A 15605-nucleotide genomic window follows, 5' to 3' on the forward strand; every position below is an offset into this window, starting at 1 on the left:
CAAACAAGCACTATTTCTTAAACTTTGCCTCTGAGACAGTCTTTAAGGCAAAAAATTAGCCACATAATACTCCCATAAAGGTATCAAAAACACAATGGATGAGGAGTCAGGGCACTTAGTTTATCTATAAAATGAGGGAACTGAGAGAGAAATGGAAATGATCTCTAGTGAAGTGTCCACGGTCAATCTACAAACGTTCAAATGTTTGGTTCATAGAAGAATCACTGTAGAGTGCTCCAACTTCTAACTCATTCTCTGCATTGCACAGGTACAACCTTAGTGAAGAAAATAATGCTCTAATACAGAAGGAAAAAAAATAGGATAAGCTAGCATGGTTTTGATTTCACTAGGGACAGATACAAAGATCTCGATGTCCATGGGAGAAGGGGCTGCCTGTTAAGAGGGAATGCTGAGATGATAGGCTTAAGGCCATGGAGCACTGAAGGACCGAGATCATCTTAGAGGAAAGATAGCAAACTTCACTAAATTCTTCTGGCTACATATCGCTTCACAGTCATTCTTTAAGGCCAGTGGAGGGAGAACCAGAGGAGATAGAGGTGTAGGAGCCTACTTGTACAGAGCACACCAGCCACCTCACAGGTTTTCATGCCGCCACTCATGGCAGGGAATGTTCAGAGCCCAAGGTTGAGGAACAGACATGTGACATTGGAATGTGAAGCCATGTGACCTTCACATTTTTTTCTCTTCATAACATGATCTTATTGAGTATGAACTAGTGTTATAAACTGAGCGAGTTAATGAGACTGAAAAATATCTGGAAAAATGCACTAGAAAAGGGGAGATCACTAGGCAAGAACAAGTAAGCTATGTGGCTCCCGGCTTCACCAGTTACTCACTTTGACCTTAGTCAAGAAGAGTCTGAAACTTCGCTCCTCTTTTTCCTGTCTACTGACATGATTAGGCTCGCAACTGTTGGTGCTTTATACATTACGATATGGTTGTTTTCCATCCTCTGGCTTAGCACACTGGCTGTATTCTGACATTAAGTGCACAGAAAGAGGGGGACGAGCAAGCCTACCCCAGGTACATCTCATCATAGGCACAGGCACAGTTATATCCCCAGTCCCCACTCTGTGTACTAGACCTTTACCTTATGAATGGGGAAACATGGAGAGAAGAAAATTGCTAAAAACCCACATACCACAAAAAAGCAACGTTACAAAGCACAACTCAGTGATGTTCAGCACATTCATAATGTTCTGCAACAATCACCATTATCTACCAGAACATTTTCGTCACTCCAAAAGGAAACAGTTCCAGTTAGCTATCGCTTCCTATTTCTTTCCCCACAGGCCCCGGCATCTATTAATGTACTTTCTGTCCTACTGGATTTGCCTATTCTGGACATTTCATATAAACTAATTATATTGTATATGGCCTCTTTTTTTTGGTCCAGGGCACTGAACTCAGGGGCACTCAACCAGTGAGCCACATCCCCAGCCCTATTTTGTATTTGATTTAGAAACAGGATCTCTAAAGTTGCTTAGGGCCTTTCTAAATTGCTGAGGCTGGCTTTGAACTCCAAATCCTCCTGCTTCAGCCTCCCAAGTTGCTAGTATTACAGACGTGCACCACTGCACCTGGCTGTACGTGGCCTTTTATGTCTGGTTTTCACGTACCTTTTTGTTTCCTAGGTTCACCCTTGTAACGGTTATCAGTACTTTCTATGGTTGAATAATACTCCATTGTATAGAGATACCACTATATCAGTTCATGTATTCATTAATTAATGGATATTTGGGTTGTTTCTACTTTCCGACTATTATGGATCATGCTGCTGTGGACACTTATGTATCAGTTTTTGTGTAGACACGTTTTTAACCCTAGGGTGCATACCTAGAAATGGAATTGGTGAGTCATATGGTGACAATAGTTAACTTTTGAGGAATTCCCGGACTGTTTTCCACAGTGGCTTCACTATTTTATATTCTCAGCTGCAATGTATGAGGTTTCAAGGTTTTCTGTATCTTTGTCAACATTTGTTATTATCTGTCTTATTTTTATTTAATGCCCTAGATTGAGGAACAGTGCTTAACCAGTCTTGTGACATTCTTTCTCTTCATAACATTATGAGTATAAAGTAGTATCTCATAGTTATCATTTGCAGTTCCCTAACAACTTGAGAAACTCAGCATCTCTTCATGAGCATATTGGCCTTTACATATCTTCTTTGAAGAAATGTTTATTCATGTCCTTTGCCCATTTGAAAATTGCATTGTCTTTTTTTCCCCAAGTTATACGAGTTCTTTATATATTTTGAATATTTTCTGTACTAGACGTTATCAGCTGTATGATCTATAAATATTTTATCCCCTTCTCTAAGTTATCATTTCACGTTCTTTTTTATTTTAATTTTAATTTTTACAGACTGCATTTTGATTCTTTGTACACAAAAGGGGTACAACTTTTCATTTCTGTGGTCGTACACAATGTAGATTCACACCATTCATGTAATCTTACATAAACATAGGGGAATACTGTCTGTCTTAGTCTACTATCTTTCCTTCCCCCAACCCCACTTGATTGTGGTGTACTATCTTAATATGTTTTTGTAGGCGATTTGCCAGAGTTTTGTTAAGAATTTTTGCATCTATATTTATCAGAGATATTGGACTAAAGTTTTCTTTCCTTGATGTGTCTTTGTCTGGATTTGGTATCAGAGTGATACTAGTTTCATAGAATGAATTTGGATGGGATCCCACCTTTTTTATTTCATGAAATACTTTTTTTTTTTTTTTTTTTTGCAGTGCTGGGGATTGAACCCAGGGCCTTGTGCTTACAAGGCAAGCACCCTACCGACTGGGCTATCTCCCCAGCCCATGAAATACTTTGAGGAGTATTGGTATAAGTTCTTCTTTGAAGGTCTTGCAGAACTCAGCTGAGAATCCATTTGGTCTGGGGATTTTCTTGGTTGGTAGACTTTTGATGGCTTCTTCTATTTCATTTCTTGAAATTGATATGTTTAAATTGTGTATGTCCTCTTGGTTCAGTTTGGGAGGATCATATGTCTAGAAATTTGTCAATGTCTTCGAGATTTTCTGTTTTGTTGGAGTACAGATTTTCAAAGTAGCTTCTATTTATATATTTCAATGTCGTGATATTTCCTTTTTCATCATGAATTTTAGTAATTTGAGTTTTCTCTCTCCTTCTCTTTGTTACTGTGGCTAAGGGTTTATCTATTTTGTTTACTTCTTCAAAGAACCAACTTTTTGTTTTGTCAATTTTTTGAATTGTTTCTTTTGTTTCAATTTCATTGATTTCAGCTCTGATTTTAATTTTTTCCTGTCTTCTACTACTTTTTGGTGTTGTTCTGTTCTTCTTTTTCTAGGGCTTTGAGATGTAATGTTAGGTCATTTAGTTGTTGACTTTTTATTCTTTTCTTGAATGTGCTCCATGCAATGAATTTTCCTCTTAGTACTGCTTTCACAGTGTCCCAGAGATTTTGATATGTGGTATCATCATTCTCATTTAACTCTAAGAATTTTTTTATCTCCTCCTTGATGTTTTCTGTTATCCATGCTTCATTCAATAGCATATTATTCAGTCTCCGGGTGTTGGAGTAGTTTCTGTTTTTGATTTTGTCATTGATTTCTAATTTTGTTCCATTATGATCTGATAGAATACAAGGTAGCATCTCTATTTCTTCTTTCATTTACTAAGGGCTGCTTTGTGGCATAACATACAGTTTATTTTAGAGAAGGATCCGTGTGCTGCTGAGAAGAAAGTGTATTCACTCGTTGATGGATGGAATATTCTATATATGTTTAAGTCTAAGTTATTGATTGTGTTATTGAGTTCTATGGTTTCTTTGTTTAGTTTTTGTTTGGAAGATCTATCCAGTGGTGACAGCAGTGTGTTAAAGTCATCCAGAATTATTGTGTTGTGGTCTATTTGATTCCTGGCATTGAGAAGGATTTGTTTGATGTACATGGATGCACCATTCTTTGGGACATAAATATTTATGATCGTTATGTCTTCCTGATTTATGGTTCCCTTAAGCAGTATGAAATGACCTTCTTTATCCCTTCTGACTAACTTTGGTTTGAAGTCCACTTTATCTGATATAAGGATAGAAACCTCCCCCCTTTTTTACTGAGTCTGTGTGCATGGTAGGTTTTTTTTCCCATCCTTTCACCTTTAGTCTGTGGATGTCTTTTTCTATGAGATGAGTCTCTTGAAGGCAGCATATTGTTGGGTCTTTCTTTTTAATCCAATCTTCCAGTCTCTGTCTTTTGATTGATGAGTTTCAGCCATCAACATTCAGGGTTATGACTGAGATATGATTTGTATTCCCAGTCATTTGGGCTTATTTTTGGTCTTTAACTTGACTTGGTTTCTCCTTTGATTGGTTTTTCCTTTAAGGTAGTTCCTCCCTTTGTTGACCTACATTGTTGTTTTTCATTTCCTCCTCATGGAATATTTTGCTGAGAATATTCCACAGCATAGACTTTCTATGTGTAAATTCTTTTAACTTTTGTTTCTCGTGGAAGGATTTTATTTCGTCTTCAAATCTGAAGGTTACTTTTGCAGGGTATAGGATTCTTGGTTGACAACCACGTTCTTTCAGAGCTTGAAATATGTTGTTCCAAGCCCTTCTAGCTTTTAGGGTCTGGGCTGAGAAATCTGCTGATATCTGTATTTGTTTCCCGCTATATATAATCTGATGCTTTTCTCTCACAGCCTTCAAAATCCTATCTTTATTTTGTATGTTAGGCATTTTCATTATAATGTGCCTTGATGTGGATCTGTTGTAATTTTGTGCATTTGGTGTCCTGTAAGCCTCTCATAGTTGATTTTTCAATTCATTCTTCAGGTTTGGGAAATTGTCTGATATTATTTAATTGAATAGGTTATTCTTTCCTTTGTTTTGTATCTCTGTGCCCTTCTCAATCCCGATAATTCTTAAATTTGGTCTTTTCATGATATCCCATAGTTCTTGGAAGTTCTATTCATGATTTCTTCCCATCTTTTCTGTTTGGTCAACTTTATTTTCAAGATTAACTATTTTGTCTTCATTGTCTGAGGTTCTGTCTTCCAAGTGATCTAAGTCTGTTGGTGATGCTTTCCATTGAGTTTTTTATTTGGTTTATTGTTTCCTTCATTTCAAGGATTTCTCTTTTTTTGTTGTTGTTTTGTTTCAGAATCTCTATTTCTTTGTTGAAATGATCCTTTGCTTCCTGCAGTTTCTCTTTCAACTACTTTTTGGAGTGGTCATTCAGTACCTGCATTTGCTCTCTTGTCTATCCTTTGCTTCACAAATCATTTTAATTGTGTATTTTCTAAACTCCTTTTCTGACATTTCTTCTACCATACTTTCATTGGATTCTATTAATATAGCATCTAGGTTTGTTTGGAACACTTTCTTCCCTTGTTTTTTCATGTTGTTCACATATCTTCCCCTCTAGCAGTGCAGATCTGGTGTATTGCAGTTTTCCCCCTATAGGCTCATGGTGACCCTGCAGGTTTCCAAAACCTCTTCTTTAAGGGGGAGATCAATATTAGCAGCACCCAGTACAGATGATATGCAGCCCTAAACCAAATAGCCCCTATGAAGACATTAACAATATTGTCATAATAAACAGAGAGGATGAGTTTGACTATTATCTACAGTAAAACAAATAGATTTGCAATGAGGTCTGTAGTTTCTAATGGAAGACAAAGAAGATGGGGAGGGGTGTAGGATGTAACTGTTAATGGGATAAGAAAAGAGCATACAGAAGTACTAGATCATAGAAATAGTGAAAGTGTAATCAAAAGAAGTTGGTTATTGGCATGAGAAAAGGGAGAAAGAAACTCTGAGGAAGAAAATAAACAAAAGGAAAATAGCAAGAAAAATAAAGAAATAAATACTAAAAAATGTTCAAAAAGGAGGAAAAAAAACTACACTATAACAGTCATACAGTATTCAAACCTCCCAGTGTTCAGTAGCCTGATGCATGAGAGGTACCTGACAATAAGCTTCCAGTCTCCAGAAGGCATCTCAGGATGGGATTTGCCCCACCTAAAGATGGCAGCTTCTGCTTCCAGGATAACCCAACATGGCTGCACTGGCTTCCAAACATGTTGGCAAATGGGGAGCTGCAGCTTGGGGCATGGGTGCCAAGTCCAAGTGTGGTGCAGTTGGTCAGGCCAGGGATCCTGGAGGCAGGATGTGTTCAGTCAGGCTGAGGGGTTCTTGAGGCAGGGCGTGGTCAGTTGTGCCAGGGTTCCTGCAGGTCCTGCAGGCTGTTGTCCCAAAATGGTGGCAGCCACGTGTAACCAAATCTGTGCGCACTGTAATAGTGAACTTCCAGGCAGCAGCAGGCCGCTGGTGATCCACTGGCAGTCTGCAGGCCACCGGAGGAAAATCGGCAGGTGGACTTTGGGTTGGTGGGTGATGGGTAGGTAAAAGGCAGGCGACAGGCAGGCAAGAAGCAGGCAAACGGGTAAATAGCGGGTGAAAGGCGGCGGTCAGTGAGCAATCTGCAGCAATCTGCACGCAAGAAGTAGTAGATATGCTGGCAGCCTGTGGGTGGTCGAGGTGGACAAAAGGGGTAAACAGGATTGATGAGCAGCAAAGACTGCTTCACAGAGGAACAGATTTCCTCTGCTTGAAACCCAAATTACAAAGTGACAAGGAATGCAGCCTCCCTCTAGCCTGCTGTCTTGGATCTCTCCCATTCCCATTCTTATTAGTGTCCTTCAAGTATAAAAGTTTTAAATTTTGATATAATCTAATTTACCTAATTTTTCCTTTGTTTTTTTTTTTTTTATGCTTTTCATGTCATATCTAAGAAACTTTTACCTAAAACAAAGTCATGAGCATTTACTCCTGTTTTCTCCTAAGAGCTTTATAGTTTTATTTAGCTCTTATACTTAGGTATTGGATATATTTTATGTGTCACACAGAAAGGGGTCCAGCTTCATTAATATTCATGTGGATATCCACTGCCCTAGTACCACTTGAAAACATTATTCTTTCAACATTGAATTGTTTAGGTTCTTTTGTCAAAAATCAATTAACCATAAATGGTGAGGATTTATTTCTGGACTGTCAGTTGTATTCCATTAACTAATGTTTCTATCCTTATTCCCACAGTACTCTGCTATGGATTTGAGTTGGGATGTTTGAATCTTACCATTTTATTCTTTTTCAAGATTGTTTTGGTTATCCTAGGTCCCTTGAATTATCATATGAATTTTATTTTATTTTATTTTATTTCATTTCTTTTATCTTATTTTATTTTATTTTATTTTTCATGAGAAACCTGGAGGGACTTTTGATATCAGACACAATCAACTTCAGGACAAGAAATAACAGCAGTATTATGGTTTGGATGTGAGGTGTCCCCCAAAAGCTCACGTGTGAGACAATGCAGGAAAATTTAGAGGAGAAATGATTGAGTTGTAAGAGTCTTAACCCATGGGTTAATTGAAGTGGTAGGTTGTGGCTGGAGGAGGTTAGAACTGGTGCATGGCTTTGAGGTGTATATTTATTTTTCCCTTTTTTTATTTTTATTTTTACAGACTGCATGGGGTACCAGTTTTCATTTCTATGGTTGTACACAATGTAGATTCACACCATTCATGTAATTATACATGTACATAGGGTAATAATGTCTGTCTCAGTTCACTATCTTTTCTTCCCCCACCCCCGCCCACCCCATTTCCCTCTACACAATCCAAACTTCCTCCATTATGCTCTTCCCCCCCCCCACACTCCCCACCTCGTTATGTATCATCATCTACTTATCACAGAAAACATTCAACCTTTGGTTTTTGTGGCTTGGCTTATTTCACTTAGCATGATATTCTCCAAGTCCATCCATTTAACAGCAAATGCCATAATTTTATTCTTCTTTATGACTGAGTAATATTCCACAGTTTCTTTATCCATTCATCAATTGTAGGGCATCTAGGTTGGTTGCCCTATGAATTTTAGAACTGGCTCGTCAATTTCTAGAAAGAAGCCACCTAGATTTTTCTCTCCAGAGCTTCATGCCTACTGGGCAAGAGTTCTACCACTGAGTTATGTCCCCAGTCCAGCCAGCTTGGATTTTGATAGAAAATGCACTGGAACCTTTTGGAGAATAGTGACATTTTTTGTTTGTTTTGTTTTGTTTTGTTTTTGTTTTTTGTACTGGGGATTGAGCCCAGGAGTTCTTAACCACTGAGTCACATCCCCAGCCTGTTTTATTTTTTGTTTTGAGAGAGGGTCTCACTAAGTTGCTTAGGGCCTAAGTTGCTGAGGCTGACCTTGAACTTGCAGTCCTCCTGCAAGTCTCTGGAATTACATATGTCTGCCCCCACTCCCAGTCAATAGTGCCGTCTAGACAGTAATGTCTTCTGATTCATTAATGCACAATGTCTTTCCATTGATTTAGACACACTATAATTTCTTTCACTAGTGTTTTTTAGTTTTCAGTGTGTAAGTCTTATACTTCTTTGGTTATATTTATGCCTAGGTATCTTATTCTTTCTAACACTATTATGCACAGAATTGTTTTCTTAATACCATTTGTGAATTATTCATTGCTACTGAGTAAAAACAGATTTTTTTTTTTTTTTTTTTTTTGTACATGGGATCAAGTCCAGGGCCTTGTACATGCTAGGGAAGCATTCTACCACTGAACTACCCCTAAACCCAGAAATACAGTTAATTTTTGCACAGTGATCTGTGCTTTACAACCTTGCTAACCTCATTAAAACTAGGGTTTTTTTTCCTGTGTGTGGATTTTTAATAGTTTTCTGCATGTAATATCATGTCATCTGCCTATATAGTTTTATTTCTTTCTTCCCATTGTAGATGTCTCCCCCAGCCAAGTTGCCCTGGCTAGAACGTCCAATACAATGTTTAATAGAAGGTGGTAATAGTGGATATCCTTGCTTTGTTCTTAAGGGGAAAGCTTTCACTCTTTACCATTAAGTTTGATGTTAGAATGTTTTTTTTTTAATGTCCTCTATTAGCTTGAAGATATTCCCATCTATTCCTAGTTTGTTGATGTTTTTTATAATGAAAGCATTTTTAATGTTTTTACGATATCAACTCTTTTCTCTTATTGTATTAATATGCTGTATTACAATGATTGATTTATATTTGTTAAGCCAACCTTGCATTCTGAGACAAATCCCACATGGTCATGGTGTAAACTGCTTTTTATATATTCTGTTGAATTTGCTAGCATTTTTTTAAGAATTTTTACATCTATATTCATGAGACATATTGATTCATAATTTTATTGTGATGTTTTCATACAGTTTGGGCAATGCTGACTCATAGAATAAGTTAGGAAATGTACTGTCTTTTATATTTTGGAAGACTTTATGAGGATTGGTGATAAATCTTTAAATATTTGGTAGATTGACCAATGAAGCCTTCTAGTTCTGAGCTTTTCTTTGTCTCAACAAACGGGGGGGGGGGGAGTTCTCTTCTTTTTTGAAAAGTTTTTTGATCATTCAATCTCTTTACTTAATATAGATCTATTCAGATTTTCTGTTCTCAAATCCATTTCTAGGAGTGTATATATTTAGTCCAGATTATCTAATTTATTAGCATACAAATTGTTCACAGTTTTTTCTTATAACCCATTCCATGTCTGTAAGGTCAGTAATAGTACCACCTCTTTCATTCCTGATCATTTCCGATTTTAGTAATTTGAGTCTTCCCACCCGCACCTCTGCCTGTCAGCCAAAATTTGTCAGTTTTTTTTTTTATCTTTGCAAAGAACCAATTTTTGGTTATGTTGATTTTGTCTACTGTTTTTTTCTCTATGTCCCTTCCTTGCTTTCTTCCTTCCTCAGCTCTAGTCTTTATTATTTTCTTCCTTCCTTCTTGCTTTGGATTTAGTTTGATGGGGGTTTTTTTCTAGTTTTTTCACAGATATTTTTTTTCATATTTGCATGCACATCTATAAATTTTCCTCTGAGCACTGCTCCAACTAGATTTCATAAGCATTTGATATGTTGTGTCTTCATTTTCATTGATGTCAAAATATTTGCTACTTTCCCTTGTAATTTCTCATAACTTTCATTTAATCTACCATACTAGATGGTTTCTTTTTCTCTTTTAACATATTTTAACTAGCTGAATTAAATCTCTACCTAGTAAGTCCCATGCTGGGCTTCCCCAGGGACATTCTCTCCTGATTTTCCCCCATTTCCTTCCCCCCATGTTTGGGTCACAATTTATTTCCTTGCCTCTTTCAATCATTTTATTGAAAATTGGACATTTTAAATACTATAATGTAGCAATTCTGGAAATCAAATTTCCATCCCAAAGGTTTGATTTTATTGCTACTTATTGTAGTAGTTCCTATTTGATTATTTAAGGAGTTTGCTAAACTAATTCTGTAATATCGGTACTCTTTGTCATGTCATGTGGGGCCACTGAAGTCTCTGCTTAGTTAGCTTAACATTCTCCTAGTGACTGAACAGAGAATTCATTAAGTGTTTAAAACCAAAAGTCTTCTAGTTTTTGCTAAGGGGCTCTGTGTATATATTGGGTCATGCCTACAGTACTGTGCCAGGCAGTCTGAGTCTATAGCTCCGCCTCAGCTTTTACTTCCTACTTGTACAGAACCTCAGTATCAGCTAGGGTGGAGAATTTTAGGGTCTTCTCAGTATTTTTTCTGCTTATGCTCACATGTCCTACATATGTGTATAGGGTTCCAAATTCCCAGGCATGTATCTCTCATGGTCTTTCAATTTCCCAGGGACATGTTGGAATATGTCATATGGACATCTTATTCTTCAGCATTTCTATTGAGCTTTTTGCTTAGACTATTTTTTTTGGTTCCATCTGTTATCCATTGTCTCGTGAAGTTGCCATAGTTAAAATACTTTCTATAATCGTTTTCCAGAAATACCTTCTGGAGAGAGGCTTTTAGCAGTAGACAGCTTTCAATCAGGTCAAACAAAAACAAACCTTTGTGAGGTATTCCAGGGCATCTCCAATTTACTAGGAAAGAGTCTTTGAAGGAGCCCCAACTCTGTTTGCCCCCTCTAGTACTGTAGATATGGGCTATTTTTCAAGGCTACCACTGAGCTAGAGCATGAGGAGTGGTTAAAACAACACAGATCTCACGATTCTCATAGCAATTCAGCTATTTTTCTGGAATATAAGCTTCTTAGTTTGTGCAAGCCTTTGGTTAAATTTCCAGAACACTGGAAAAGGTGATTTTGACCATGTTGCCATTTTTTTGTTACTGTTGCTTTTGTAGAGGGATGTATTTTCAGATGTCCTTACTCTACCATTTTCATCGATGTCACCTATAACAAGGTTTTACATTTCTAAAGTCTCCATTTCTGTGGGCTAATTATTTAATCATGGGAAATAATTAGGGAAAAGAAATAAAAGTATATTCTCATAACATCTTTTCCAGATGAGCAGATGAAATTTACAAGGGCATTTCTGTATTTAGTCCTCTCAAGGTTAAGATTAAAGTAACAGCTATCTTAAACTTTTTTTTTTTTTCTTCATACAGGCTTTGGGGTCAGAACTAAGTTCAAATTCCAGCTTTGCTTCTTACTAGCGTGGTGGCCTAGAACAAGTTATATAACCTCTCTGTGCCTCAGTTTCTTCATTTGTAAAATGGGTTCATGATAACATTTACCATATAAGCTTATTATGAGGATTAAATGTGAAATGCTGATCATAGATGCCTGGCAGCCCAGTAGATGTTAAGTGTAATAATTATTATTCTTAAAAACTATAAGTAAATAGCAGAAAGATCAGTGGAGTAGAAGGGAGAGAACAGGGGGTGGTAGGAAAGGAGGGACAGGGGAAGTACTGGGGACTGAATTAGAGTGAATTATATTACATGCTTTCATAATTATGTTAAGATGAATCCTAAAATGTTATGAATGACTATAGAGAACCAACTAAAAAAATGTTCTACCTGGGCATGGTAACACACACCTGTAACCCCAGTAGTTCAGGTGTCTGAGGCAGGAGGATCACAAGATCAAAGCCAGACTCAGCAACTATGTCAAAACATAAAAAGGGCTGGAGATGTGGCTCAGTGGTTAAGTGCAGCTGGGTTCTATTTCAGGTACTGCGCAACCCCCCCACCCCACGCCAAAAAATGTTTTGTAGAAATACACTAATGCTTCTTGAATAGAATTAAGCTAAAGGCAGATTTTCTTTTTTTTTTTTTCCTATTTCTTTTCTCTTTTTTGTTTTCTGTTTGTTTGCTTTAATGAATTGAAAAAAATCTTTCTGTATTTTAAAGTAAAATTTGCATCAAAAATGAATTTACAGTGGGTGTGTTAGGACTCAGGAGGCTGAGGCAAGAGGACTGCAAGTTTGAGGCCAGCCTCAGCAGGTTTGAGGCCAGCCTGGACAATTTATCAAGAGAGCCTGTCTCAAAATTTAAAAAAATAGGAAGGGCTGGATATATGGTTCGATAATAAGGTACCCCTAGTTCAATCCTGTGTTCAAAAAAATAAAAAAAGTTTATTTCTGGTGTTGTGGTACATGCCTATAGTCTCAGCCACTCCAGAGGATACGGTGGGACAACCACTTGAGCCCAGGAGTTTAAGGCCAGCCTGCCCAACGTACTGAGAGCATCTCCAAAGGAAAAATGAGAGATTACACTCAATTTCTGTGTGATCTATCAAAATGTATAATGCATTCTACTATCATGTACAACTAATTAGAACAAATACAATTTAAAAATTAAAATTTAAAAAAAGAATTTATTCATTGTATTGGCATGTAAACAAAATGTTATTTATTTATTCAACAAACATTTATTAAATATCTGGAGAATTTTAGGCACTGTGCGGGGCACAGGAATGACAGTGACAATAAGATGAGATCCCTGCCCTCAAGGAACTGAACTGATAATCCAGGAGACTGAGAAGTAAGCAGGTGACCCCAGGCCCGCAGCCAAGCCTGTGATGTGATGGAAGAGAACAGGAACAGCAAGCGCGGGAGCGTGGCTTCAGCCAGCTCCTCTGCTTAGCTTCATCCCTTTTTCCTTGATGTCCAAGTCAAGGAATTGGTCCTAGATTTTTTCTTATCCAAGTGAATTAGGTCATGAATTGTTTTAAATTTCTAAAAATGAAAGGCAAACACCTTGAACCATGGAAGACACTAAAAGTAGTGTTTCCTACAGGGCAAGGACTTCCTACTAGCATAGTTACTTCTAGGGTTTTAGGCCTGAAAATTCTTTGGCATAGTTTTTTCTTTGCTCTCCACTTTTTTCCCTTCTTTTTCTTTTTCTTTCTCTTTTGCACTTTATCTTCTGGAGAGCTGGGTAGTTCCCAAAGGAACAGTGCTTTATGAATTCTAAGGGTGATTTATAGATAAAGACAAAATGATTTTTTTAACATATATGTTCTTCACCAAAAAAAGAATAGAAGCTTTTCATGTAGTCTCATGCATGTTGAAAATATAATTTTAATTCCATTACATTTTTCAGAGTTCTCAGTCGTAATCCTCTGACAACTGTTGAAGATTCACATCTTTTTAAGTTGCCAGCATTAAAATATCTGTAAGTATTATAATAATTTTAAAATCAAGATATGATTTCTGCTTTTCTTGTTTACTTCATCAAAGGTTTAGTATTTTATATTAAGACTTAGAAACTCATAATTTTAATTTTAATTAGTTATTGGAGAAAAACATTGTGTTAAAGAAGTGTTAAGAAAGGATGTATCATGGGGCAAGATAGCCATGGGGAAGGCAGCAGCATTAAAGAATGCATACAGATATGGAACACATAAACACGTGTAGAGTATCGTTTATCCCAGAAAGCAAAGAGGAATAGGTGTATATTATTTAAAAGAGAGAGAGAGAGAGAAATGAATGCAATATGAAAATGAGAAGTAATTCATACTTAAAGAAAAGATATAGGTTCTGTTATTCAATGTCAAGGGCCTTGATTTGATGATGCAAATAGTCAACTTAAGTATCTTCCACAAGAGCATTATGGAATTATCTTCTGTGAGGAATAAACTCTTGAGGCAGCTTGTTTTATAGAGAAGCCAAAATAGAAGTCATCACTTGCCCTTGAAGTATCTTTTCAAGTATAGACTATTTTTATATTGGGGGTCATCACAGCGAATATCTCGGCTTTCTCTTTCAGAGACATGGGAACAACACAAGTATCACTTTCAACAGTTGAAAATATCCTCTTGATGACTCTCGAATTGGAAAAACTGTAAGTTATTTTTTTTCTTAGATTTATTTTAGTTGGTATTTTTTACGTTTGTTTTATTTTATATATATATATATATATATTTTTTTTTTTTTTTTTTTTTTTTGTGGTGCTGGGGATTGAACTCAGGGCCTTGTGCTTGTGAGGTGAGCACTCTACCAACTGAGCTATCTCCCCAGCCCTTATTATTTTCCTAAGTTTATTGAAGTATAATTTTCACGTAATAAAATTCACACATAAGTGTACAGTGTGATGAGTTTGTGTAATAATATAACTACCACCACATTCCTGATATAGAACATTTGTCACCCCAAAAAAGCCCTTCACATCCCTTTGCATTCATCCTCTCCTCCCACCACCAGCCCCTGCAAACCACCAGTCTTTTATCTCTCCCTATAGTTTTACCTTTTCCAGAATGTCTTATAAATCAAATCATCTAGGAGTAGATTTTTAGCTTCTTTCACTTAGTACCTTATCTACCATCAGTAGAGAAGAATTGCAGTTTTCCACATCTTCATCTAATCCTTGTTTCAAGTTTTTGTTTTCATTTTTTAATTTTAGTCTTTCTACTAGTAGGAATGTAGTGATATCTCATTGTGGTTTTAATTTGTATTTCTTTAATAGCTGATGATGTTTAATATCTATTTATATGCACATTTCTTCTTCAATGAAGTATCTGTTCAAATCTGTTCCCATATTTCAACTGCATATTTATCTTATTAAGTTTTAAAAGTGCTTTATATACTCTGGATACAAGTCCTTTCCCTCAGATAGGTGTTTAATAATTATCCTTTCTCTCGTTGTAATTTGTCTTTTCACTCTGTTATCTCCTGAAGAGTAAAAGTTTTAAATTTTTTAGTTTTGATGAACTGTAATTTACCGAGTTTTTCTTGGAGGGTTTGTGCTTACGTCCTGCCTAAGATATCTTTGTTTAAGATCTAACCCATTGTCTAATTCACAATCACGAAGATTTTTATCCTTTGGTTTTTTTCAGAAATTAAATTACACACTTTGATTTAGGTCTATGATCCATTTTTAGTTAGGTTTTTTTGTTTAGTTGGTTTCTTTGAGTTTTGAAAATAATTCTGGAAGGGCCTATTGTGATAGTTCATTATACCATTTACTGCTGCTTAATTTCTGCCATTCTCCTGTCTTATATGACCAGCTAAATAGAAACTTACTCTAATGCTAAGATTAGTTGAGGGGTTCACAGAGTAGTATGGAAAAGGGCCCCTCGTTTAGCACTCTGCCCCTTGGTTTTTGTCAGGTCACCTCCTGGACTAACTTGCCTTCCTCCTCTTGTCAGATCTCTTAGTTTCTGCTCTGGTCTCGTCTTCCTTGGCCTCCTCCATCATCTGCCAGTGGCTCTCTCCCATGTCAGTTAGATGCCTTCCTCCCTGAATAGTCAGAACTCATTACCAACCACCTTCTCGATTACCCAGA

General features: G+C 36.7%; 1 protein-coding gene across 1 annotated transcript in view; it reads left to right on the plus strand.

Annotated features, from left to right (window-relative positions):
* LOC306657325 (leucine-rich repeat-containing protein 37A2-like) overlaps window positions 1–15605 on the plus strand; it is a 44070-nt gene that overhangs the window by 14117 nt on the left and 14348 nt on the right. Inside the window, exons 6-7 of the mRNA XM_079133209.1 lie at window positions 13425–13496; window positions 14091–14165. Coding sequence (XP_078989335.1) covers window positions 13425–13496; window positions 14091–14165 — 147 coding nt within the window. The remainder of the gene's footprint in view (window positions 1–13424; window positions 13497–14090; window positions 14166–15605) is intronic.

The sequence above is a fragment of the Sciurus vulgaris genome (assembly GCF_902686455.1).
Source record: "Sciurus vulgaris genome assembly, chromosome: 3".
In the NCBI taxonomy this organism is placed as follows: Eukaryota; Metazoa; Chordata; class Mammalia; order Rodentia; family Sciuridae; genus Sciurus; species Sciurus vulgaris.